General features: G+C 44.5%; 1 protein-coding gene across 2 annotated transcripts; it reads right to left on the bottom strand.

Moving 5' to 3' along the window:
• Positions 1 to 5,947: 5,947 nt before the first annotated feature.
• On the bottom strand, positions 5,948 to 25,393 carry LOC123991832 (voltage-dependent calcium channel beta subunit-associated regulatory protein-like). 2 transcript variants are annotated; one of them, XM_046293382.1, is made up of 11 exons: positions 25,261 to 25,393; positions 24,081 to 24,257; positions 23,332 to 23,404; positions 21,418 to 21,566; positions 18,429 to 18,490; positions 14,647 to 14,818; positions 12,781 to 12,952; positions 12,242 to 12,412; positions 11,186 to 11,411; positions 9,958 to 10,159; positions 5,948 to 9,012 (listed from the first exon to the last, which is right to left on the bottom strand). In XM_046293382.1, the coding sequence occupies exons 3-11, from the start codon at positions 23,377 to 23,379 to the stop codon at positions 7,512 to 7,514; spliced, it is 2,703 nt and encodes a 900-aa protein (XP_046149338.1). In that variant the 5' UTR covers positions 23,380 to 23,404; positions 24,081 to 24,257; positions 25,261 to 25,393; the 3' UTR covers positions 5,948 to 7,511. The 2 variants fall into 2 exon arrangements, with proteins under 2 accessions (XP_046149338.1, XP_046149339.1); XM_046293383.1 differs by lacking the exons at positions 14,647 to 14,818; positions 18,429 to 18,490; positions 21,418 to 21,566; ... (1 more) ...; positions 24,081 to 24,257; positions 25,261 to 25,393 and adding an exon at positions 13,586 to 13,633.
• Positions 25,394 to 25,743: the final 350 nt, after the last annotated feature.

The following is a 25,743-nucleotide window of genomic DNA, read 5'->3' as shown; positions in this document are numbered from 1 at the left end:
GACTTTTTCCACATTTTGTTACGTTACTCTTATTCTAAAATGTATTAAATTGTTTTTTTCCCCTCATCAATCTACACACAATACCCCATAATGACAAACCAATAACAGGTTTAGACATTTTTGCAAATGTATAAAAAACTGAAATAACACATTTACATAAGTATTCAGACCCTTTACTCAGTACTTTGCACCTTTGGCAGCGATTACAGCCTCAAGTCTTCTTGGGTATGACGCTACAAGCTTGGCAGCCCTGTATTTGGGGAGTTTCTCCCATTGTTCTCTGCAGATCCTCTCAAGCTCTGGAAGGTTGGATGGGGAGCGTCGCTGCACAGCTATTTTAAGGTCTCTCCAGAGATGTTCGGTCGGGTTGAAGTCCAGGCTCTGGCTGGGCCACTCAAGGACATTCAGAGACTTGTCCTGAATCCACTTCTGCATTGTCTTGGCTGTGTGCTTAGGGTCATTGTCCTGTTGGACGGTGAACCTTCGCCCCAGTCTGAGGTCCTGAGCACTCTGGAATAGGTTCTCATCAAGGATCTCTGTACTCTGTATCATGGTTTCATCAGACCAGAGAATCTTGTTTCTCATGGTCTGAGAGTCCTTTAGGTGCCTTTTGGCAATCTCCAAGCAGGCTGTCATGTGCATTTTACTGAGGAGTGGCTTCTGTCTGGCAACTCTACCATAAAGGCCTGATTGTTGGAATGCTGCAGAGATGGTTGTCCTTCTGGAAGGTTCTCCCATCTCCACAGAGGAACTCTGGAGTTCTATCAGAGTGACCATCGGGTTCTTGGTCACCTCCCTGACCAAGGTCCTTCTCCCCCGATTTCTCAGTTAGGCCTGGCGGCCAGCTCTAGGAAGAGTCTTGGTGGTTCCAAACTCCTTCCATTTAAGAATGATGGAGGCCACTGTGTTCTTGGGGACCTTGAACGTTGCAGATCTGTACCTGTGTTCTTGGGGACCCAGATCTGTACCTCGACACAGTCCTGTCTCGGAGCTCTATGGACAATTCGACCTCATGGCTTGGTTTTCGCTCTGACACACACTGTCAACTGTGGGACCTTATATAGACAGGTGTGTGCCTTTCCAAATCATGTCAAATCAATTGAATTTACCACAGGTGGACTCCCAAGTTGTAGAAATATCTCAATGGATGATCAATGGAAACAGGATCCACCTGAGCTCAAGACTCATAGCAAAGGGTCTGAATACTTACGTAAATAAGGTATTTCTGTTTTTTAAATTAGCTGAAATTTCTCTAAACCTGTTTTCTCTTTGTTATTATGGGGTATTGTGTGTAGATTGATGAGAACATGATAATTGAATCCATTTTAGAATAAGTCTTTAAAGTAACAACATGTGTCGACCCTCAACACCTGGAGGGAACAACACACTGGAGTGGGAAGGAAAGATGGGAGAGAGAAGTGAGGGAGGTTGGAGGAAAGACTTGTAGTCACCGTGCCTTACTCCTCTTCTCATCCTCCTCCTCCTTTTCCTCTGAGTACCATTAAAGGTTGAAATGAGACAAACCACAATCATTAATGCTTCATTCATTTATTTACTGATTGGAAAACCCCAAAATAACATTTTCAATTGTTTGGTCCCTCAAGGCTCAAATAGGTAGGGGTCAACAAAGGCTAAGTTGTTTATAAAGCTCTACTTTTTTGAACTAGTTCTTTGAGAAATTGAGCAGTAATAACTAAACAAGCAGGAATACATAAATATATATATATTTTTCTTTCATGGAAATAAATCTCACAATCATAGCTTATCAGTTAGCATTGCATGACTCCTAAACAAAGGTAAATGTCATAGAATACAAAACCTCTAGAAGTACCAGTGCTGATTTAAATGTCTATGTTCTGCCTCAAAAGTGTCGACCAACAACCATGGAATCATTTGGTACAGTAGTTCTGAGAAACATGGAGATACGTATTAAAATGGTTAATTGTCATGCAAACCTATGCACCGTAATGCATCAATGCATTGGACAGGCTACTTGTTCATATACAAAAAGTATTTGACCAGTGTCCCCAGTTACGTCTACACCTAATAAAAGACATAGACTACATTAGCTCCTCCAACATTGTCCTTGTATCTCACAACAAAGTAACTTTTTGTACAAATGTACTAATTTGTTCACCCCTCTAGACTTTTTCATTAAGTTGGTGTTATCACCCCCTTTCTTCCATCAATTCAACTAAATGGCAGAAATGATGCACTATTCCTCTAATTTCTGACAATAATCAGAAAATGTTAAGTAACCAGTAACCTCAAAGGCATCTGATCTTGTTTGTTCCTAAGATGACTGGCTGAAGGATCAGTCTTTTTCCTTCCTTGATGATGTTCCAACACCTCCATAAAGGCACCTGGTAATAACACAATATGGTGCTGAAACATGTGAAGCCCCTGGGTTTCCCATGGTGACGTAATGTGCACTGATGTGTGGGCTAAGTGAAGGAGACAGAAAGGAAGGATATCACTAGCCTCTCCACACTAGAAGACAAATTCAAGCCCTCTCACCACCTTTCATCTTGACCATTCTTTGTCTAATGAGGGAAGGTGCCTTCTGCCTGTGAGTCCACTCTGCTATAACAAGGAGCTGTCTGATCTCCATGTTAGAGGAAACAGATCTGATTCCCCAGGGCTGTGAAGTAGCACAATCACACCCAAACATAGGGAAATGACAGCTAGAAATATCTCCCTCTTTCCCAATTACAGAAACGTCTATCTTTATTGCAATGGCAGGTAGCCTAGCAGTTAGAGAGGCGAGCCAGCATCCGGAGGGTTGCCAGTTTGAGTCCCAGGTCTGCTGGGAAAAATCTGTCAGGACTGGAGCTGGCAACTGGAGGGTTGCTAATATCAAATCCTAGATGCCATTGCCTGTTGTTGTGCCCTTGAGCAAGGGACTTAACTCCCCCACAACAACTGCTCCACAGGTGCCCAGTGTGGCAGCCCCCTGCTCCAACCGGTGTGTGTATATATATATATATACTGTATCTATCTATCTATCTATATACAGTGCCTTGCGAAAGTATTCGGCCCCCTTGAACTTTGCAACCTTTTGCCACATTTCAGGCTTCAAACATAAAGATATAAAACTGTATTTTTTTGTGAAGAATCAACAACAGGTGGGACACAATCTTGAAGTGGAACGACATTTATTGGATATTTCAAACTTTTTTAACAATTCAAAAACTGAAAAATTGGGCGTGCAAAATTATTCAGCCCCTTTACTTTCAGTGCAGCAAACTCTCTCCAGAAGTTCAGTGAGGATCTCTGAATGATCCAATGTTGACCTAAATGACTAATGATGATCCACCTGTGTGTAATCAAGTCTCCGTATAAATGCACCTGCACTGTGATAGTCTCAGAGGTCCGTTAAAAGCGCAGAGAGCATCATGAAGAACAAGGAACACACCAGGCAGGTCCGAGATACTGTTGTGAAGAAGTTTAAAGCTGGATTTGGATACAAAAAGATTTCCCAAGCTTTAAACATCCCAAGGAGCACTGTGCAGTCGATAATATTGAAATGGAAGGAGTATCAGACCACTGCAAATCTACCAAGACCTGGCCGTCCCTCTAAACTCTCAGCTCATACAAGGCGAAGACTGATCAGAGATGCAGCCAAGAGGCCCATGATCACTCTGGATGAACTGCAGAGATCTACAGCTGAGGTGGGAGACTCTGTCCATAAGACAACAATCAGTCGTATATTGCACAAATCTGGGGCCTTTATGGAAGAGTGGCAAGAAGAAAGCCAATTCTTAAAGATATCCATAAAAAGTGATGTTTAAAGTTTGCCACAAGCCACCTGGGAGACACACCAAACATGTGGAAGAAGGTGCTCTGGTCAGATGAAACCAAAATTGAACTTTTTGGCAACAATGCAAAACGTTATGTTTGGCGTAAAAGCAACACAGCTCATCACCCTGAACACACCATCCCCACTATCAAACATGGTGGTGGCAGCATCATGGTTTGGGCCTGCTTTTCTTCAGCAGGGACAGGGAAGATGGTTAAAATTGATGGGAAGTTGGATGGAGCCAAATACAGGAAGAAATGGAGATGGAGTCTGCAAAAGACCTGAGACTGGGACGGAGATTTGTCTTCCAACAAGACAATGATCCAAAACATAAAGCAAAATCTACAATGGAATGGTTCAAAAATAAACATATCCAGGTGTTAGAATGGCCAAGTCAAAGTCCAGACCTGAATCCAATCGAGAATCTGTGGAAAGAACTGAAAACTGCTGTTCACAAATGCTCTCCATCCAACCTCACTGAGCTCGAGCTGTTTTGCAAGGAGGAATGGGAAAAAAAATTCAGTCTCTTGATGTGCAAAACTGATAGAGACATACCCCAAGCGACAGCTGTAATCACAGCAAAAGGTGGCGCTACAAAGTATTAACTTAAGGGGCTGAATAATTTTGCACGCCCAATTTTTCAGTTTTTGATTTGTTAAAAAAGTTTGAAATATCCAATAAATGTCGTTCCACTTCATTATTGTGTCCCACTTGTTGTTGATTCTTCTTCAAAAAAATACAGTTTTATATCTTTATGTTTGAAGCCTGAAATGTGGCAAAAGGTCGCAAAGTTCAAGGGGGCCGAATACTTTCGCAAGGCACTGTATATGTATGTATGTGTGTGTGTACAGGTAACTGCCAAAATATAGGAAACACCATCATAAAGTGTCTTAATAAGGTGTTGGGCCACCATGAGGCAGAATAGCTTCAATGCACCTTGTCATAGATTCTACAAGGGTCTGGAACTCTTGGAGGGATGTCACATCATTCTTCCATGAGAAAGTCCATAATTTGGTGTTTTGTTGATGGTGGTGGAAAACACTGTCTCCCGCGCCGCTCCAGAATCTCCCATACTGTAAGAGTTAAATTGGGTTGAGATCTAGTGACTGAGATGGCCATGGCAAATGGTTCACATCGTTTTCCTGCTCATCAGACCATTCAGTCACCACTCGTGCCCTGTGGATGGGGCATTGTCATTCTATGGGAGCGTTTCCATGGTAGCCAAAATAATGGCCTCCCCAGCACTTTTATACATGTATTTATTTTAAATTGTTATTTAACCTTTATTTAACTAGGCAAGTCTGATAAATGACCCTACGCATGCTTGGATGTTAATCGTTTAACTCAGAAACCACACCTGTGTGGAAGCACCTGCTTTCAATATACATTGAATCCATCATTTTTGCAGTTATCTGTATGCTTGTCTTTCGGGGGGGTTGGGATAAAGCAGAAGTCAAATTTTGGTTGGATCTTGTGACCAATTGACCAATAAAGTGATCTTAATCTTAATTGTGTTACACCCTCAGCCAGAGACCATATTCAGCACCTTTTCCTGCAGCACTTTCCTCTAAACGTAAAGCAATAACTAGCTTCTGAGGAAACTGGGGATAAAGTTTACAGTAATGTACTGTTAAACCAAAGTTTATTTTGAATTTACGGTAACATACAGTACCTTTTATTACAGTAACTTACAGGTAACTGGCTGCCAGTAAGTTACCGTAAAAACAACAGGATTATTTTTACAGTTTGGGTCAGAGAGCTGGGAGCCGGAGCTGCTGACTGTAGCATGTGGGAGATGCAGCACACTCCCAGCCATTTCACAGCTAAGTGCAAAATAGTTTCCAAGGTACTTCTGGAATGGGCATGCCATTCCTTGCCTTCTTTTGGCCCATAAAACATAATCTGATAATGTGGTTATACTTGAATGGCAGCATTGGGTGGCAAAGTCTACACAGGAAGTCAGAGGAGAAAATGTGGAATTTGTTCTGGTTTGGAAGTGCAGTCCTTATAGCCCAGGGGGGGGGGGGGGGGGGGGGGTCGCTGCTGCGTTGTCTACTTTCACAGGAGGAGGGGGAAACAAAAGAATATAAGCAAGCAAAAAAAGCCTGTTTGGTGAACCCATGCACGAGAAAGTATGAAGAAATTCAATGAACGCAAATGTCTGCGAGAACAACATTGGCCCCATTCAAAGCCTTAATTGAAACTGTTACAGCTATAGACCTGCACTAACCAACACTGTTGGGGGAGGCCAAAGGAGCCTGCCTTTGATATGTGCTCCTAACAGAGTTGTCAGTAACACTATTGCGATCCCTCTATTTGCAGACAAGGTTTTTTCTGGCACAGAAATTAGGCAAAAACCTGGAATTTAACTCTCCCCCTGGCCTCCTGTAAGCCAATTATTGTCACAAGCAGAGGAAATATAAAACGAGCATAGACACATTTAAATCAAATCTGTCAACAATAAATACAACGGCATTGAACAACATGTCCTAACAACCAGAACGTTTCTGGAAAGCAATTTTCCCCTTTAAGAACATCTTTGAATAGAAACATGAGTCCAGACATTCAGCGACAAGGACATTTGACGAAGGATAATGCTCTGATCCAGAGTGGACATGATGAGGCTGTAATTATATAAATGCTGTAATATAGTCAGTGTCCAAATTAGGAGAGCCTCGGCCCTCGTCATATCCATTTAATGACAGCGTATGAGAAACAATTAATCTTCATCATCATCATCAAATCCACGGTCGACTGTTTTCTGTTCCTAGTACCATAGATTCTGATTCAATTACATCAAGATTCAACAGAAATCTGTCCGAAAGCATTCGATCATACATTACAATTTACAGGATTGCTTCAATTAATGACCAATACGGTACTGAAGTAGTAGATTACTATATTCATATGTCCCGAGAAACATGTGGACAATGTCAAATTTTGGCTTCGAAAAAATATCAGGGATACCTAATTATTTGTAAAACAATTATGACGACTTCAAGAGTCAAAATGCCACATAGAAAGAATTTGATATATGTCAATGTCCAAAGACAACAGATATCCAGAGACATATGTAAGAAATTAAGTGATGTAAACATAGATAAACCTATTTTGATATTCAGCCAGGACTGGCCTATAGGGCCCAGATAAACTTTGTATCCAGATCTTTAGATGATTAATAGCACCTGGTTTCACAGTGGATAGACTAGTTCAGAGGGAATACGGGCTCTTAAAGGGAAAATCCACAATGATTCTACTTTCTTTTCATTGATCAGCTGTTGATACAGTCCCAAAATGTTATTGGCCTTTCAAGAAGCAAAGCGTCATCATGATGACGTGGCCGGTGACACTTTGCTTTTTGAAAGTCCAATATCTTGGAAACCGGACTGCTGACATGCAAAACATTTTGGTACTGTATCAACAGTGGACTAATGAAATAAAATATCAAAGGATAGTTTTAGTGGCGTTTCCCTTTAACATCATCACTTCTCTCAGAGGAGAAAGGAATCATAGCAGTCAGAGACACCACGGTACTGTAGACACTATCTAGGGGTGGATTCTTCAGCTAGCCTACATGACACTGTATAGTGTAGCCTGTTTTCATGTTACGGGTCTGGAACATGCTAATTCAGACAGATACAGAGACATCGCAGTTACCTGGCGCAGACTGAAATCAAATCAAACACAAAGATCAGGGAGGAGTGGAGACATGCTACACTGGGCTGTGGTCGGGGGAGGCGTGAGTGACTGTCACCACACACTCAGTTACCTCCGCCGGGTTCTTTGTCCGTCGCAGGCCCGTGTACAGACGCTCGTCCAGGGTGGCGCTCAGCTTGTCCGTCAGCTCGGCTGTGATGGTCTGTGGGCCGTAGCCCTTGTCAGGGGGCTGGGGAGGCTCGTCAGTTGGCTCAGGGGGGTGTTCTGCCTGCCTAGTGTCCTCCTGGGGGTCGGGCTGCTCCCATAGCAGACCCTCTCTCTCCGGGGGAGGGGAACAGGACGCCATCCCTTTGTCGTCTGTGATGGTCACGGTGCTACTGCCGGGACTCGCTCTCCTGTCTCCTTCCTGTACCTCGGCACCTTCTGCCCCTCCCGCCACCACAGCCTCAGCCTTGGGCGTTTGGGGGGTGCTGGGGGTCCCTTCGCTGGCCTCCTCGTCAGGCGCACTGATGATGCGTGGAAGCGTGCTGTGGTAGCCTGTGTCCAGCGGGTAGTTGACGCTATCGCCTCGTCGCAGGGGGTTCCGCTGCCTCTCAAAGGAGTGGTACTGGTAGCGAACGCCTGGGTCACTGTACTGCTTGTGGCGCTGCCACTGCTTGCGGAGGTGGATGCGCGAGCGATGTTTCTTCGGCGTCTCCTGCTGGTCAAACTGGGGGTCGTGACGGAGAAACTCGTGGAAGAGCGCGTCAGTCTTCTCGTCGATGCTGTAGTCACGGTGGTGAATTGATAAGGGGGGGTGGGGGTGGGGTTGGGGGTGCGGCTGCGCCTCTCGTGGGGTGAACATCTGACCATACGGAGACCAGCCCAGGGGAGACCTGGCCGTTTCTATGGCCATGCCTCCCATTGCACCCGCCGGCGTCTCCTCGTCTGGCTCTTCCTCGAAGATGCGGGCCTCGAAGCTCTCGACCACCGTGCCAGTGCCCCCTGCACTGGTGAAGTAGTGTCTCTTCTCCAGGGCAGACCTGTCTGTACTGCCACTGCTGCCACTACTGCCAAACAGTCTCAGCTCCTCTGGCGCCCGTGATGGAGCCTCTATAGACGTATAGCCACTGTCCATCTGCATTAACTTACGGTTCCCTGACTCCCCATCACTGCCCCTCTCTGACTCCACACTGTCCTGCTTCCCCCCTTTCTCCTTCTCTCCCATCCCTTCATCCATGGGCAGCTCCACATCCCCCTCGGGCCCATCCCCGATGTCCTGGGAGAGGTAACTGGTTAGCCCCCCCCTCTTGGTCGGCCCCCTCAGAGAGCAGACACTGTCAGCATCGCTGCGGACAGAGTCCCTGTCGTTGATCTGGTCTGAGGAGCCATACTGCTCCAGGGAGGCCCGGAGTGACCAGATGTCTCTGTACAGGGCCTGGTGGTCTGATGCCGAGTTTTCCGGTCTACAGTACCCCAGGCTCGCTGCCTCGTCCTGGGGCTCCGGGGACAAGCCGATCACCTCCACCCCCTGGCCCCTGCTGCAGCTGGGTTCCACCACCACCTCCACCTCTAACCTGTGGTGACACACACAAGTACGAAGACAGGCGCACACACACACACAGTACAAGAGTCAGTCACAGAGCACTCTCATGATGCCCATACACACATCTGATGTCTGATGTTTGCAGCCGCTGTGATTACAAGTGGTCACCATGACTTGAAATGGTATTAGCATGTTTTCCACGAACCACTGAATTGCAATGCACCAATGTCATGTGCTTTGCAAATGTGTTAAATTTCCCTACATTGTGATCTTACTGGTCACGGTTATTTAAGAGGAAAATGTTTTATTCGTACAATTTCCGAAAGCTAACCAAACAAAACATCATTACTTTTACAAGACGTGTTTGTGCCGTCATGTGCATTAGTAGCACAATTTAACTTATTTACATTTGTTTTTACCTACACTTGTATGTTGACTCCATATTGACGTTAAGGTTTTAAGTTGACCGACTTTTCATAGAGGATGTACAATCATCGCAAATTGAATTATGAGGCGTTTCAGGCCCCAAAGTGAACGTAATTGTACATTCGCAAACTCCATTAAAAACAAGGGCTGAGGGCTTTACGTTGCAAACTTCCCTTGTTTGGCTAATCATTTGGACCGACAACAAATATGGCCGCGGGGATTCCCCCAAGGGCATAAGTGAGGGTAAGCAGACGAGGGTGTGCCTTTTATGAGTTGAAACGTAGTCATTGACCCTGACAACTATTCCTGTCCATGACATCACTCTGCGTCAACGATGGAATGGGCTAGCTTGTTAAGCAGCTGTTGGTAAAAGTTGCCGGTAGGCACAGATCTAGGATCAGCTTACTATCCCCCAAAAATATGCAAAACTGACCTATCAGTATCTAGAGGCAACTGTGACTAATTCTACCGTTAAGGAGAGAGGCACTATCTACCGTAGTGATGGAGGCAAAGCAGTGGGGTGGAAGGATGGCGAGGGAATTAAAGATACCTGCCGAGGGAGGGTGGTGGCGTGGAGGGGGAGGAGTGTGGCAGGAGGCAGGACGAGGCGGAGGGGCGGCAGGGGTGATAGGTGGCGTCCTGGGTCCTGGCAATGTACTGGATGAGGTCAATGTGGTGGGCATCGCTATCCTCCTGGTCCATGCTCTCGCTGGCAGCGCGCTGCCGCTGGAACTGTCTCCTCTTAGGGGACCCTGACACACAGAGACAGAGGACCTTAGACATTAGTCCGACGGTACAGAGGGACATGGGATGGAAAATTACGTTGGCACAAACATTCACCATAGTGAATGTTCAGCATATCTGAAGACAGCATTAAAAAATTGATCTGGAGATGATATATGTGTCACAATGATGTCATGAAGAGATCCCAGCAGGCTTTGAGATATTTTGGGGGTGTTAGTCCTGTGTGCTCTGTTGTTCCCTGAGTATAGGGGAAGTGGGAAAGGGAGTGGAATGTGTGTTTGTGTATGAGGGGATCTGTGGGGTGGCTTCAGTTAGACTCACAATGCCTTGGAAGAGAAGAGCCCTACGTCATAAAGCCATCTGTTAGAGTGTGAGCACAGTGTGAGAGCCCTGTGTACATGTTTGTGTGTTATTGTGCACTATGCACCTTGCCAGTCCGGTGAATCCTCTTAAAGTGGGACCTCATTCTTAAGAGGCATTGTCTTTTTCCACAAGGGAACAGGAGCCAGTTTCCCAAAAGCATCTTAAGGCTAAGTTCATTGTGGTTCTAATGATGAACTTAGCCTTAAGATGCTTTTGTTAAACCAGGCCCAGATAGAAATAGAATTTGTACACTAAATCCAAAAAACAAACGATCATGTAAATCCAAGCTGATGCTCCATCAATCTGTACATCTGTACAGTTCCCGCTCAGCCCAGTCAAAACTGTTTGCTGCTCTGGCCCCCCCAATGGTGGAACAAACTCCCTCACGACGCCAGGACAGCGGAGTCAATCACCACCTTCCGGAGACACCTGAAACCCCACCTCTTTAAGGAATACCTAGGATAGGATAAGTAATCCTTCTCACCCCCCCCCCCCCTTTAAGATTTAGATGCACTATTGTAAAGTGACTGTTCCACTGGTTGACATAAGGTGAATGCACCAATTTGTAAGTCGCTCTGGATAAGAGCGTCTGCTAAATGACTTAAATGTAAATGTACATAAGCATATCATCATAACATAATAATAGATATTAAAAGTCAAGTGTCCTGTACCTCTGGTGTCCAGACTGGAGGCCCGCTGGCTGCTGTCTAGCTTCCACTTGTTGATCTTGAAGTATGGACTGGCTCCCTCTAGGCTGGCGTGGCGCCTCAGCTTGGTGAAGAACTGCAGCACCGGGCCCTGCCCCACCCCTGCGCCAGGAGATGCACCTGTCACAGACGCCCCTTCACTCAAAGACGGACTTCCCCCATTCCTGGAGCCAGACACCATCACCTCAATCTGGGGAAGAGAGAGGGAGGGGATATAAAAGGGAGTTGTCCATATTGTGTGGACAACAATAAAATATGACAGATACTCTAAGGACAAATGGAAGTTGATATAAATATGTGATTTTAATAAATATGTGATTTTAATCTCTCTCTCCTTCCTCCCGAGGTTAAGAAAAACAAAAATTATACAATTTTCCATGCAACTGTTAACTTTCTCCTATCTACCACGGAGAGGGAGAGCGGGGCCGGTGAGTAGCCAGGAACGATGAGCAAATGTGGAGAGCAGCGGTGTCTGTAATCTCCCCTGACAAGGCTGTTCCGGAGGATCTCTCTGATTTATCCATCATCCTCTACCACTGTTGTCATTAAGACAGAGAGACTAGGGACACTGTGGATGCACACTCCTTACTTCTCCTCTCACACATCAGAGGCTTCATAATAACCTCTTTGCTTCAATGTTCACTCAAGCTTAGTGTGTGCAACACATTTGTATATTGCAATCATGTCAAATCTCTATTTAAATGATCTAACTCCAATTTTATATGCACATTTCAAAGCTGATCCAAGACATTAATAAAATAAAAATGATATTCTCTATTCAGACCCATCATACACATGATTAGTGGCTAACTGTATTCCATAGTAAAATGTTAATTAAAACAAAGGTTTAGATTCAACCCAACAACGCTGTCATTCAGCCGGTCATATGTAGGTAGACACTTTGTATGTGATGATGAATAATGAACCGAGTCCCTTAACGTAGTGTTCAATATTGCACATAATTTTAAATGTGAATGGTTGATTGTTGGGTTGATTGACAGATAGGAGTAAGTGACTCACGCTGCTGGTGCTGGGCTCCTTGGGACCCGGTGCCAAGGGACTCTCACTGAAGCTGGTGTCCACCACCGAGTTAAGGGTGTCCCCAGGGAGGGCTGAGCTGGGGCTGACACTCAGACTGGTCAATGCTGTCTGGGGCAGGGGACACAGTGGCCGTCGGGCACACAAAGGAGGCTACACACACACAAACGCACAACACATGCACATAGACAGAATACACACCATCAAGGCAGGATACAAGGAGGATACAGGAGGATACAAATACACAGACCAAATTCTACATCGGGACTGGGAAAGGTCGTTGGCCTACTAGCTAGTGACAAATCAAGTTCAAGCAAGTCCATCGCAAAATGACTGAGAAACCTCAGACAATTGCAAAATCAATGTATGGCCCATTGGAATGAGGAAGCAGAATTATCCATGGGCTGCATTTGATAGGCTTGATACATGTTGTGGGCCCCACATTGATGGATGACCTAATGGGCCCAGTCATGACTAATGATGTATCATTGCTAATAGCAGCACAGTAGACCGGCTGTCACCTGGAAGATGGAGAGGCTGGACTTGGCGGCAGGGCAGGTCGTCATGGCGATGCTGTTCTCAGATGACTCACACTCGTGGATGGTGACGATCTTGAGGGCCATCGGCGAGATGTGGAGGTGTGTGAGCCGCGCATTCTTCAGGTGGTGGAAATCACCCTCAGTCAACGTAAATCTGAGGTGGAAAGGGGTTGAGAAACATAAACAGTTCAGAGAGTTGGAGGCTGACACAATAGAAGTGCTGCTTTCAAGGACTATTATTCTATCCTACTCCTTGGGACCTGCAGGGAGTGAAGGCTTTTCTTCTCAACTATCACGACACCCGATTTCACTAATCATCAACTGTTTCATTTGTTGGATCAAGCCTTTTAGTACTGGGCAGGAACACACTGAGGAATTCTCACTTCAAACTCAAGGCTCAGCTGTATTGTGTATTTTGCCCTACAGAGTTTGTCTCAACCTTATTTGCATATCAGAATGAGGTGGGGCTCAAACAAAGAATTAGGACAGTCAGAGAGAGAGTGAGAGAGAGAGACAGCACATGAGTGGAGAAGGGATGCCTCCTCTCAATGAAGCCACGGATGTTCAAGGCCGACCTAGGTACCACAGGCATGGTTAGCAGAAAACAGGATCCCCATTATAGTGAATGGAAAAATGGCAATCTTCATGGTCAATGATTTGCAGTGGTCTGATACTCCTTCCATTTCAATATTATCGCTTGAACAGTGCTCCTTGGGATGTTTAAAGCTTGGGAAATCTTTTTGGATCCAAATACGGTTTTAAACTTCTTCACAACAGTATCACGGACCTGCCTGGTGTGTTCCTTGTTCTTCATGATGCTCTCTGCGCTTTTAACGGACCTCTGAGACTATCACAGTGCAGGTGCATTTATACGGAGACTTGATTACACACAGGTGGATTGTATTTATCATCATTAGTCATTTAGGTCAACATTGGATCATTCAGAGATCCTCACTGAACTTCTGGAGAGAGTTTGCTGCACTGAAAGTAAAGGGGCTGAATAATTTTGCACGCCCAATTTTTCAGTTTTTGATTTTATAAAAAAGTTTGAAATATCCAATAAATGTCGTTCCACTTCATGATTGTGTCCCACTTGTTGTTGATTCTTCACAAAAAAATACAGTTTTATATCTTTATGTTTGAAGCCTGAAATGTGGCAAAAGGTCGCAAAGTTCAAGGGGGCCGAATACTTTCGCAAGGCACTGTACATGCAAATTAGCAATTGCATTTTTTTTTTACCAAATTCGACACTCACTCATTGACCTCCATAAAAAAAAATCCAAACTTCGTGGGCTAATTTTCGTGGACATATTTTGGACTTAAACCTCTCGCTTCATCTCTGATTTTATGTCTCCCTGAGAAGCTATCATAAACAACATTTGGTTTCAATGCGCTATTGAGGCTTAACATAGGAATGAATGGTGTCATGTGATCGATGGCTTTGTCCATTCATATATTCAGTCATTGGATCATACAGAGCTTTGTTACCATACCATACATAATACTTATGAAAGTAGGCTACTCTGTACAATTATGTTATGAGTGTCTGCATTTTGGAAATCCTTTCTATGAATAATATGTGTATGATGCATTCAGTACATCAGTCCCTATTATTATAAAGCATCATAACAGCTCTTCCAACTGCCTTTATAATGTATTACACAGATGGCTCTTACAAAGTGTCTCCATAATGTCTTCTAATGTAAGAGCCAATCTTTTCACGGGTTTTAAACACACAACCAGCTTGTTGCTAAGGCTGTCGTTGTATTATATTGTAGAATAGGAGTGTATTCAGAGTAGTCAACTGCGGGGAAGTGAGTGGGTGTCTGGCGGAGGAATCTGTCTGACCTACGGCCTTTCTCCTGGGCCTTCTTGCCGTGGTCGAAGAGTGCCACCTCATTGAAAGAGACGCGGCGGCCACCGTGGGTGCCTGTGGACAGGAAGCGCTCTGTCTCCATGTCCACGTGGGAGCTGGCGGCCGATAGGCAGTCTGACTCGTCTACACGGATGGTGATCTGTCCTGGGGGGGTAAGAGAGGGAGGGAGGGAGGGAGGTCAGGGTCTGACGGAAGGTTGGTCCCAGGAAGAATCGAACCTATGACCCAGGCAAGCACCATGCTAAGTGTGTGCATGTATATATGTATGACATGTACTTTTCAAAATATAACTTTGTTTGTTCTAATATATTCAGGAAAAAGCAGATCTGATATTGTGTACTAAGTGTCCCTTGCTTTAGGTAATTACTTTGTCTCACTTAATGAATGTAAATGTACTCCCGAATTATCATACCCAGGAAAGAGCTGAGATCCTCAGATAAACCACATTGAAATGTCTGTATATACAGTGCATTCGGAAAGTATTCAGAGCCCTTGACTTTTCCCACATTGTTACGTTACAGCCTTATTCTAAAATCGACTAAATTGATTTTTTCTAATCATCAATCTACACACAACATCTCATACTGAGAAAGCAAAAACAGTTGATTTTGTTGTCTGCAAATGAAGCCAATTTTTTTTTTTAACTGAAACATCACATTTACATAAGTATTCAGACCCTTTACTCAGTTCTATGTTGAAGCACCTTTGGCAATGATTACAGCCTCAAGTCTTCTTGGGTAGAATCATTTGTTTCAGACATAAGGAAGTGGATGGCTGCAAACTTTCTACTTTTAAACTCTGACAAAACAGAGATGCTTGTTCTAGTTCCCAAGAAACAAAGAGATCTTCTGTTGAATCTGACAATTAATCTTAATGGTTGTACAGTCGTCTCAAATAAAACTGTGAAGGACCTCGGCGTTACTCTGGACCCTGATCTCTCTTTTGAAGAACATATCAATACTGTTTCAAGGACAGCTTTTTTCCATCTATGTAACATTGCAAAAATCAGAAACTTTCTGTCCAAAATTGATGCAGAAAAAGTAACCCATGCTTTTGTCACTTCTAGGTTATACTACTGCACTGCTCTACTTTCCGGCTACCCGGATAAAGCACTAAATACATTTCAGTTAGTGCTAAATACGGCTACTGGAATCCTGACTAGAACCCCCAAAAATTATCATATTACTCCAGTGCTAGCCTCCCTACACTGGCTTCCTGTCAAGGCAAGGGCTGATTTCAAGGTTTTACTGCTAACCTACAAAGCATTACATGGGCTTGCTCCTACCTATCTCTCTGATTTAGTCCTGCCGTACATACCTACACGTACGCTACGGTCACAAGATGCAGGCCTCCTAATTGTCCCTAGAATTTCTAAGCAAACAGCTGGAGGCAGGGCTTTCTTCTATAGAGCTCCATTTTTATGGAATGGTCTGCCTACCCATGTGAGAGACGCAAACTCGGTCTCAACCTTTAAGTCTTCACTGAAGACTCAACTCTTCAATGGGTCATATGATTGAGTGTAGTCTGGCCCAGGAGTGGGAAGGTGAACGGAAAGACTCTGGAGCAACGAACCGCCCTTGCTGTCTCTGCCTGGCTGGTTACCCTCTTTCCACTGGGATTCTCTGCCTCTAACCCTATTACAGGGGCTGAGTCACTGGCTTACTAGGGCTCTTTCATACCGTCCCCGATCTTTGTGGGCTATACTCGGCCTTGTCTCAGTATGGTAAGTTGGTGGTTGAAGATATCCCTCTAGTGGTGTGGGGGCTGTGCTTTGGCAAAGTGGGTGGGGTTATATCCTTCCTGTTTGGCCCTGTCCGGGGGTGTCCTCGGATGGGGCCACAGTGTCTCCTGACCCCTCCTGTCTCAGCCTCCAGTATTTATGCTGCAGTAGTTTATGTGTCGGGGGGCTAGCGTCAGTTTGTTATATCTAACTTCTCCTGTACTATCAGTTATCCTGTGTGAATTTAAGTATGTACTCTCAAATTCTCTCTTTCTCTCGGAGGACCTGAGCCCTAGGACCATGCCTCAGGACTACCTGACATGATGACTCCTTGCTGTCCCTAGTCCACCTGGCCATGCTGCTGCTCCAGTTTCAACTGTTCTGCCTGTGATTATTATTATTTGACCATGCTGGTCATTTATGAACATTTGAACATCTTGGCCATGTTCTGTTATAATCTCCACCCGGCACAGCCAGGTTCCTCTCTAGGTTTCTTCCTAGGTTTTGGCCTTTCTAAGGAGTTTTTCCTAGCCACCGTGCTTCTACACCTGCATTGCTTGCTGTTTGGGGTTTTAGGCTGGGTTTCTGTACAGCAATTTGAGATATCAGCTGATGTACGAAGGGCTATATAAATACATTTGATTTGGTTTGATGTATGAAGCTACAAGCTTGGCATACCTGTATTTGGAGAGTTTCTCCCATTATTTTCTGCAGATACTCTCAAGCTCTGTCAGGTTGGATGGGGAGCGTCACTGCACGGCTATTTTTTAGGTCTCTCCAGAGATGTTCGATTGGATTCAAGTCCGGGCTCTGGCTGGGCCACTCAAGTGTATTCAGAGACTTGTTCCGAAGCCACTTCTGCGCTGTCTTGGCTGTGTGCTTAGGGTCATTGTCCTGTTGGAAGGTGAACCTTCGCCCCTGTCTGAGGTCCTGAGCGCTCTGAAGAAGGTTTTCATCAAGGATCTCTGTACTTTGCTACCTTCCCAGTCCCTGCCACTGAAGACATCCCCACAGCATGATGCCACCGCCACCATGCTTCACCGTAGGGATGGTGCCAGGTTTACTGCAGACATGACGCTTGGCATTCAGGCCAAAGAGCTCAATCTTGGTTTCATCAGACCTTTTAGGTGCCTTTTAGCAAACTCCAAGCGGCCTGTCATGTGCCTTTTCCTGAGGAGTGGATTCCGTCTGGCCACTCAACCATAAAGGCTTGATTGGTGGAATTCTGCAGAGATGGTTGTCCTTCTGGAAGGTTCTCCCATCTCCACAGAGGAACTCTGGAGCTCTGTCAGAGTTACCATCGGGTTCTTGGTCACCTCCCTGACCAAGGTCCTTCTCGCCCGATTTCTCAGTTAGGCCGGGCGGCCAGCTCTAGGAAGAGTCTTGGTGGTTCCAAGCTTCATCCATTTAATGAATGATGGAGGCTACTGTGTTCTTGGGGACCTTCAATGATGCATCATTTTTTTGGTACCCTTCCCCAGATCTGTGCCTCGACTCAATCCTGTCTTGGCGCTCTACAGACAATTCCTTTGACCTCATGGCTTGTTTTTTTCTCTGACATGCACTGTCAAATGTGGGACCTTATATAGACAGGTGTGTGCCTTTCAAAATCATGATTGGACAGGATTTGGAAAGGCACATACCTGTCTATGTAAGGCTATTGTGTGTAGATTGATGAGGGGAAAAAATTGAATGAATTTTAGAATAAGGCTGTAACGTAACAAAATGTGGAGAAAGTCAAGGGCTCTGAATACTTTCCGAATGCACTGTACATGGCATGACTGCGTACTGCAGCAGAGGAGCATGGCTTCACTTTGACAGAAGCTTTTGTTCTTGGGTAAGTAAAGTACATGGCAATATGGCCAATGCCCATGGGTGTTTACTGGAGACGACAAAGTAACCCTGATGGAGGCAAGCCGAAACATTTGTGACTTTAAATCAATAATTTGCATTGAAGCAAGAGTATTTTATTCAGCTTCTATACATTATTTTTTACAAGTGCTGACAAATGAGGAACATGGGTTTTTGATTTACCATGTACTGGCTGAGACTCCTCCATGTAGCTGGTGTTGGTTTTCTCAGGGTCATCGCTGGCCCTGCAGCACAGAGGAGCACCGATCAATGCACATACATCTTTACCCCTGAAGTCTGTAGCTACGTCTCAAATCACACCCTATTTTGTAAGTAGTACATAACTTCTGATCAGAGTCGCATCAAAAGTGTTGCCCTACATTTAGAATAAGGTGACAATTGAAATATAGCCATATGCTTAGCCCTAGACTGTAGGTGAGCTGACAGGAGAACATAGAGAGGACAAACATACTCTCACAGCAAGGTCAATCTGACTAGTAGCAGCATAATCAATGCACATGTAAATCATGTCAGGTGACATGGAAACCTTCAGGGAAAATGGGCCTCTTGACCTCTTCAGTAGAGAATGGGATGTCAGTTCTATACTATTGGTTTTCTTTCTAATACTAATATAGAGTATTATTTTGACTAATACATATTACAAATGCCTACTGATACAAATGAAATATATGCAGTTCTCTTCGTTATAACTTCTCTAAGTGGAGGAATTCTCCCTATTATATTATCTGTAATTGCCCTAAACTCACTGATGCACTGTGTTTTTGACTCCCACCACAGCCTTATTCTGGAGCAGTAGAGCAGCTGAGGTCTCTTCTCTGTCAGTGTCTGTGGTTCCTTTAGGCTATATTAGAATGCTGATCATCGACTACAGCTCAGCATTTAACACCATAGTACCCTCCAAACTCGTCATCAAGCTCGAGACCCTGGGTCTAGACCCCGCCCTGTGCAACTGGGTCCTGGACTTCCTGCCCCAGGTGATGAGGGTAGGTAACAACATCTCAACCCTGATGATCCTCAACACTGGGGCCCCACAAGGGTGTGTTCTCAGCCCCCTCCTGTACTCCCTGTTCACCCACGACTGCGTGGCCATGCACGCCTCCAACTCAATCATTGAGTTTGTAGACGACACTACAGGGGTAGAGTTGATTACCAACACCGATGAGACAGCCTACAGAGAGGAGGTGAGGGCCCTCGGAGTGTGGTGTCAGGAAAATAACCTCACACTCAATGTCAACAAAACAAAGGCGATGATCGCGGACTTCAGGAAACAGCAGAGGGAGCAGCCCCCTATCCACATTGACGGGACAGTAGTGGAGAAGGTGGAAAGTTTTAAGTTCCTCTACGTACGCATCACAGACAAACTGGAATGGTCCACCCACACAGACAGCATGGTGAAGAAGGCGCAGCAACACCTCTTCAACCTCAGGAGGCTGAAAAAAATTGGCTTGTCACCAAAAACACTCACAAACTTTTACAGATGCACAATCGAGAGCATCCTGTCAGGCTGTATCATTGCCTGGTACGGCAACTGCTCCGCCCACAACTGTAAGGCTCTCCAGAGGGTAGTGAGGTCTGCACAACGTATCACCGGGGGAAAACTACCTGCCCTCCAGGACAACAACCACCCGAGCCACTGCCTGTTCACCACGCTATCATCCAGAAGGCGAGGTCAGTACAGGTGCATCAAAGCGGGGACCGAGAGTCAGAAAAACAGCTTCTATCTCAAGGCCATCAGACTGTTAAACAGCCACCACTAACATTGAGTGGCTGCTGCCAACATACTGACTCATCTCTAGCCACTTTAATAATTAAAAAATTGATGTAATAAATGTATCACTAGCCACTTTAAACAATGCCACTTTATATAATGTTTACATACCCTACATTACTCATCCCATATGTATATACTGTACTTTATAGCATTTACTGCATCTTGCCTGTGCCGTTCGGCCCACACTCATTCATATATTTTTATGTACATATTCTTATTCAGTCTTTTACACTTGTGTGTATAAGGTAGTGAAATTGTTAGGTTAGATTACTTGTTAGATATTACTGCATGGTCAGAACTAGAAGCACAAGCATTTCATTACTCGCATTAACATCTGCTAACCATGTGTATGTGACAAATAACATTTGATTTGATATTTCAGTAAAAATGCATGAGGGCATGTGGTATATGACCAATATACTACGGCTAAGGGCTGTTCTTAGGTACGACGCAACACGGATGACTTGTTGCTATTATAAACTGGTTACCAACGTAATTAGAGTAGTACAAATAAATGTTTTGTCATACCTGTGGTTTAAGATCTGATATACAATCAGCATTCAGGGCTCAAACCACCCAGTTCATAATATCTGTGTGAGAATGACTTGAGGGATTTCTCTGGCTGCCCGGCGCTGTGCTTTCATTTCCTCTCTCTCTCTCTGTGTGTCTGTGTGTGTGTGTGTGTGTGTGTGTGTGTGTGTGCTGCAGCTAGAGCTTATGACAGTGTGAGACGCAAAATGAATCAGCGTTGATGGCTGCTATGAAATCTCATTACACTCATCATTTGTACCAGTCTGCACTACTCTACCCCGGCCAGCCTGCAGCCTGCCACTGCCTGACTCTGTTGCTGTGTACTGAAAAGAGGGGCGCATGGAAATGGAATAAACATATCATATACAAATAGAAGTCTGTATCTCTCAGACATAACAACAAAGGTGCTATTTCTAAATGAAGACGATTAAAAATCACTTACAAAATGAATATAAAGATGTTTCCATGTTAGATCAACAATGGTCTGTAGACAGACAATAGAACTCAATAATAACGGAATGCACTCTACAGTCTTTTTTTACCATACTTACAACATGCATTGTTACATCTCTGCGTGCACTCTTTATGTCAGAAGGATGGACACATGTGCATACAGGATTTGAATGGTCTCCATCTCACTCATAGACATGCATAGTCACTAAACCATGCATACTAGTGCCGTGGTTACTGTACCACCAACGGAGTACTCTGCCCGGAGTACCCTCTCATGTGCATTTTACCACTAAGCTTATGGTCTCATGAGTCTTCTCAAGTACCCCGTGTGGATAGGCCAAGTACCCCCAGGGTCCTAGTACCCCTGGTTGGGAACCACTGGACTAGTGGTCTGACCTGGCATGGCGGCAGTCTCCATCACAGCAACGTCTGCAGATGATCAGCAGGACAGACAGCAGGACCAGTGTTCCCCCCAGGAAGATGGACAGGAGCACCAGCAGTAGGACGTAACCATCCTGTTGTTTACCAGGCTCAAATGGGACCCCCTGGAAAAAACATGGGAGAGAGGATGAGGGAAAGCAGGAACTGTAGAGACTAGAGACAAAGCTGTAGGGATGTGAAGGACTGATGGAAGAATGGAATATAATAGAACTAATCAAGGTGGTTAAACCAGGGATAAAAAAAGAAAAGAACCCTTGGAACTTTAAAACATGCCCCCCTTCAGACAATTACATTTAATCTCCATTATTATTCAATCTATTGTTTCAGATTGAGGTTTGGTAGATCATACCCTGCCTGTGTGTCATGCTACTGTGGTTAGCGGTGAGTGGGTGGAGGGAGAGTATACACAGGTGTGCTCATTGTTCCGGGGTTGAGATGATAAGTGCACGGCTATAAGATCCTGAGAGGTATGGGGGTTTACTGAGAGGGAGACGGGGCCGGAAACCTGAGTCACTAAGACTGTGTGTGTGTGGAGGGAAGAGAAGAGAAAAAACACAGAGCCATGCATCTTCCCCATGAACATCAAAGCCCAGAGAGAAGCCACTTGTAGAAGGGCCTCTTGGCTAACTGTTCCCGTGGTCCCTTTGTGAGCAGGCTATTCAGGTGAGACAAGGCAGCAGGAGCACTAAAATGGAAGAAAAAAGCAACACTGCACTTCTCTACACTTCCCTCTGTAACAGCTTTTCTTTTAATTGCTTTATCTTGTTAGAGAGCAATTATTACACTCCATACATACTTCTTTCTACCTATTGCGTAAGACCAGGAATGGTTAGACTGATCACAAAAAAAGCCACATCTCAGTCAGGAAGTGTTCGGATGTGAAAAACACACAATGCTATGAGAAAGGCCTCCCTAAACAGCCCACTGGGCAGAGGCATTACTTTACCAATTACAGCATGCAGCTTAAAGCCATTGATTTACCCCCACTGGTTTGTGCACCATGAATCTATAAACGCCACAGAGGTATTAATCCATTGGGGCATGTGCTATTAACCCGTCTGCACCTAAGACAGGAAAAAAATGCTCTGATGGGTGGGCTGGAACTGACTGAATACAAAGGGGAGATTTTAGAGTGTCTAGCTGTCTGACAAAGACACAGTTTAGAGTTTATCAAAAATGTCAGACTCTGAAAGAGGTTGGACTCGATATAATTATGTGTAGTCTATCTAAAAGCTTTTGGATCAGCCAAGGCAGAACGACTTTTCCACTGGCCAGATAGTAAAATTTTACCTTGCCAACAGCACATCAAGTCACTCTGGCCCTAGGGTGTGTGCTGTGTGTGGGTAATTGAAAAGTTAACATAGCTGAGCATTGGCATCTGCTCTGTTGATGCCCTACTATCAAAAGAAAGGCTTGGAAACTAGCTAGTTCAATCAGAAACTAATTTCTGCAGCTTCTTTGATCCATTGCATTGTTAGATGCAAACCGCTCAAGAGAAGCAGCAGTACACAGCTGTTATACAGTGGTATGCTGCTCATGTACATCTGTTTAATACCACACATAGTAACCAAGATTAACAACTGTACCATACACTCAGTAATATGCATGTTACCCCAGCATTAATGACCGCTGACACTGATGTCAGATTGTAAATTCTCTAAAAGGGGATATTAAACTCCAGATTAGATCAGGGATTCAATTATTTCAGGCACAGACCAGGATGTTCTCTCTATTAGCCCGTCAGGCTGTATAGAAGGAGAACACAGTCACCTCGAGCAGTTAGCAGAGCACACACAAACACACAGGCACGCACACACGGCTCACATACAACGGAAGGAGGATGAGGAGGGGGTCTTGGCAATGACTTACGGTGGAGTTCTCGGTGAGGTTGATCCAGACGGTAGACTCATTGCTCATGGTCCAGGCGAGCGTGAGCGTCCCCCTGAGACAACAGACAACAGGAAGTTAGGAAGCTCCCAGAACACACCACAAAACACTCCACAGAGATTTGGATACCGGTTCTGCTCTCCTCACAGTCAGAACACAGGCAGCTGGGTAGAAATTTTTGTTTGATATCACAGATATCTACTGTAAATATATCTGCAGATACTTGTTCCTCTTTAAAATAATTTATGAATATGCAGAAAAGCAAACATAATAATTCAACCCAGTCATAGGCAAACTTTATCCACCTGTTAGAAAAGTGCCTTTTAAACTGAACAAACACAGTAAAGAACATATACCAATATATATGTACATATACTGTAACTTCACATATTTGTCCATACATGAATGACTATAAATGTCAACATTTCCAGGCATGAGAGCAGAACCAAAACTAGCTTGTGCCTGCTGAATGGTAAAAGAGTCATTAGCCAGGCAGCCTAGCATCCATGTAAATTTCTCTCTCTCTCTCTCTCTCTCTCTCTCTCTCTCTCTCTCATCACATTACTGTGAGATAGCTGTGGTGGTCCAACAGCTGAGGCCTGATGCGTTCCCTCACACACAGCAGATCATAGCCATTACTGCTTCCGACCACACTGCATACAGTGTACACACACGCACACACACACACACGCACCTGACATGTGCTGGAGCTGCCTGTCGGAGTGTCTTACCCTGATGGAGGGCTGTGTGCAGCAGCTCTGGATGTCGGTGTCTCCCTGCTCAGATCTTCCTCAGCTCCCTAGCTGCATTCTCAGCCTGCCTCTGCCCACCCACCTGGCTGGCCAGCCTCCTCAGGGCTATTTTGTCCTCTCAGCATAGGCTTGCCTAGACTCTGACCAGAAGCTCAGCTGCTTAGGAGGCAACAACAACAAGGCATCCGCAATCAGACATGGGCCTGGTTCCCAAGTAGGTGGGCCTATGCCCTCCCAGGCCCACCCATGGCTGTGCCTCTGCCCAGTCATGTTTCATAGATTAGGGCCTAAAGAATGTATTAAAATTGACTGATTTCCTTACATGAACTGTAACTCAGTAAAATCGTTGAAATTGTTGCATGTTACTTTTATATTCTGCCTGTATGTTAAGTAGCCTACTGTAAAACCATGCATGCAAATAAGTCAGTCATTATTTATAGTTCACCACCTGTCTGAATGCTATTACATGCATAATAATCCATGATGTCTATGATTTACAGTGTAACTGCTCAATTGACTGCTTTGGTGGTAATAAACTGAAAATGATTGATAATTCTCCACTCGTCTTTTACACCTCAAATCAGCCTTCTCTTCTCTCCCTGGATCTGCTGCATTCCTCATAAACTGCTACGCAATAGACATGTCAAAATACCTTGAATCCCAAATGTTACCTTATGTTGTTTGCCTTTGTTGTTATAAAGAGCACATAACATCTGAATTGATCGTCTCTTTCTGATATTTCCTTTGTACAGTCCATGACGTTGGGATGAATTGGTTTTGATCAACATAAAAGTATAGCGATCGCTAATAGCGTATCGACTGTATATTCCTATAGCAAGAACGCGTCTCTGTGCGTGCCTGATAATCTACAGGCTATTCTATTCTATATTTGATTATATTTATGTCAAATAATTTGAGAAAAACGGCCTTTGCGCTGCCAGCTGTTTCCATTCTTTCTACATGGACTGTCTGCAATATCACCGATTTAAACTGGTATTCAATGAAAATAGTGAGATGGATTTTGAAATCTTCATGCGGACAGTAATCGATTAAATAGAATACTAAAATCTCCTGATTTTAATGTGGAACCGATAGGCTAAGGTTTGATGTCCATCACAAACGTGAATTTGCCCCCAAAAAATAAAGAAATGCCACTCACCTAATTAAAATTGAGGTGGTCCATGTGAGGGAACTTTGGCAGAAGCCAATAGCGCCAAAACCTTCGCCGAACACTTAAAGTCTGATTTAAAAGCAAAACTATTTATGAATGAAACCCTATGGCTGAAGCCACACCCACCACCCGGGACGCACCACGTGACGTAAGTGATTGAAGAGCTGGAGGAGGCGTGCACTGAAGATCATCAGCATCCATCCCTTCAAAGGTAGGCTGTTTGGGGGGAGGGTAGGAGACCTTATGAACACGCTTCTGGTGGAACAGAATGAAAATATGTAAATTCACATTGTTTTCCGAATGAAGAATTCTAATAGGGCTAGAATAATGGTTGATACGTTTCCGTTCTGAATTTGTAGGCTATACCTAATATTCCTTATTATTTATAATATTATATATAGAGCTCTAATATTTTATTATATAGACTATACTTTATATTAAACATTTATCTGAGCAACCATAGTGGATACT

This window comes from Oncorhynchus gorbuscha, linkage group LG02 (assembly GCF_021184085.1).
Source record: "Oncorhynchus gorbuscha isolate QuinsamMale2020 ecotype Even-year linkage group LG02, OgorEven_v1.0, whole genome shotgun sequence".
NCBI classification, from domain to species: domain Eukaryota; kingdom Metazoa; phylum Chordata; class Actinopteri; order Salmoniformes; family Salmonidae; genus Oncorhynchus; species Oncorhynchus gorbuscha.
This window is presented reverse-complemented; position numbering and strand designations above follow the sequence as displayed.

Bases quoted from the DNA above. Each gene is read 5' to 3' on its own strand.
- LOC123991832 (XM_046293382.1), bottom strand. From the start codon at position 23,379: ATGAGCAATGAGTCTACCGTCTGGATCAACCTCACCGAGAACTCCACC. The intron at 18,491-21,417 runs GTCAGACCACTA...TCTGTGCTGCAG, and splicing joins GGAGACTGCCGCCATGCCAG to GGCCAGCGATGACCCTGAGA. The intron at 14,819-18,428 runs GTAAATCAAAAA...TTACCCCCCCAG, and splicing joins GGAGTCTCAGCCAGTACATG to GACAGATCACCATCCGTGTA.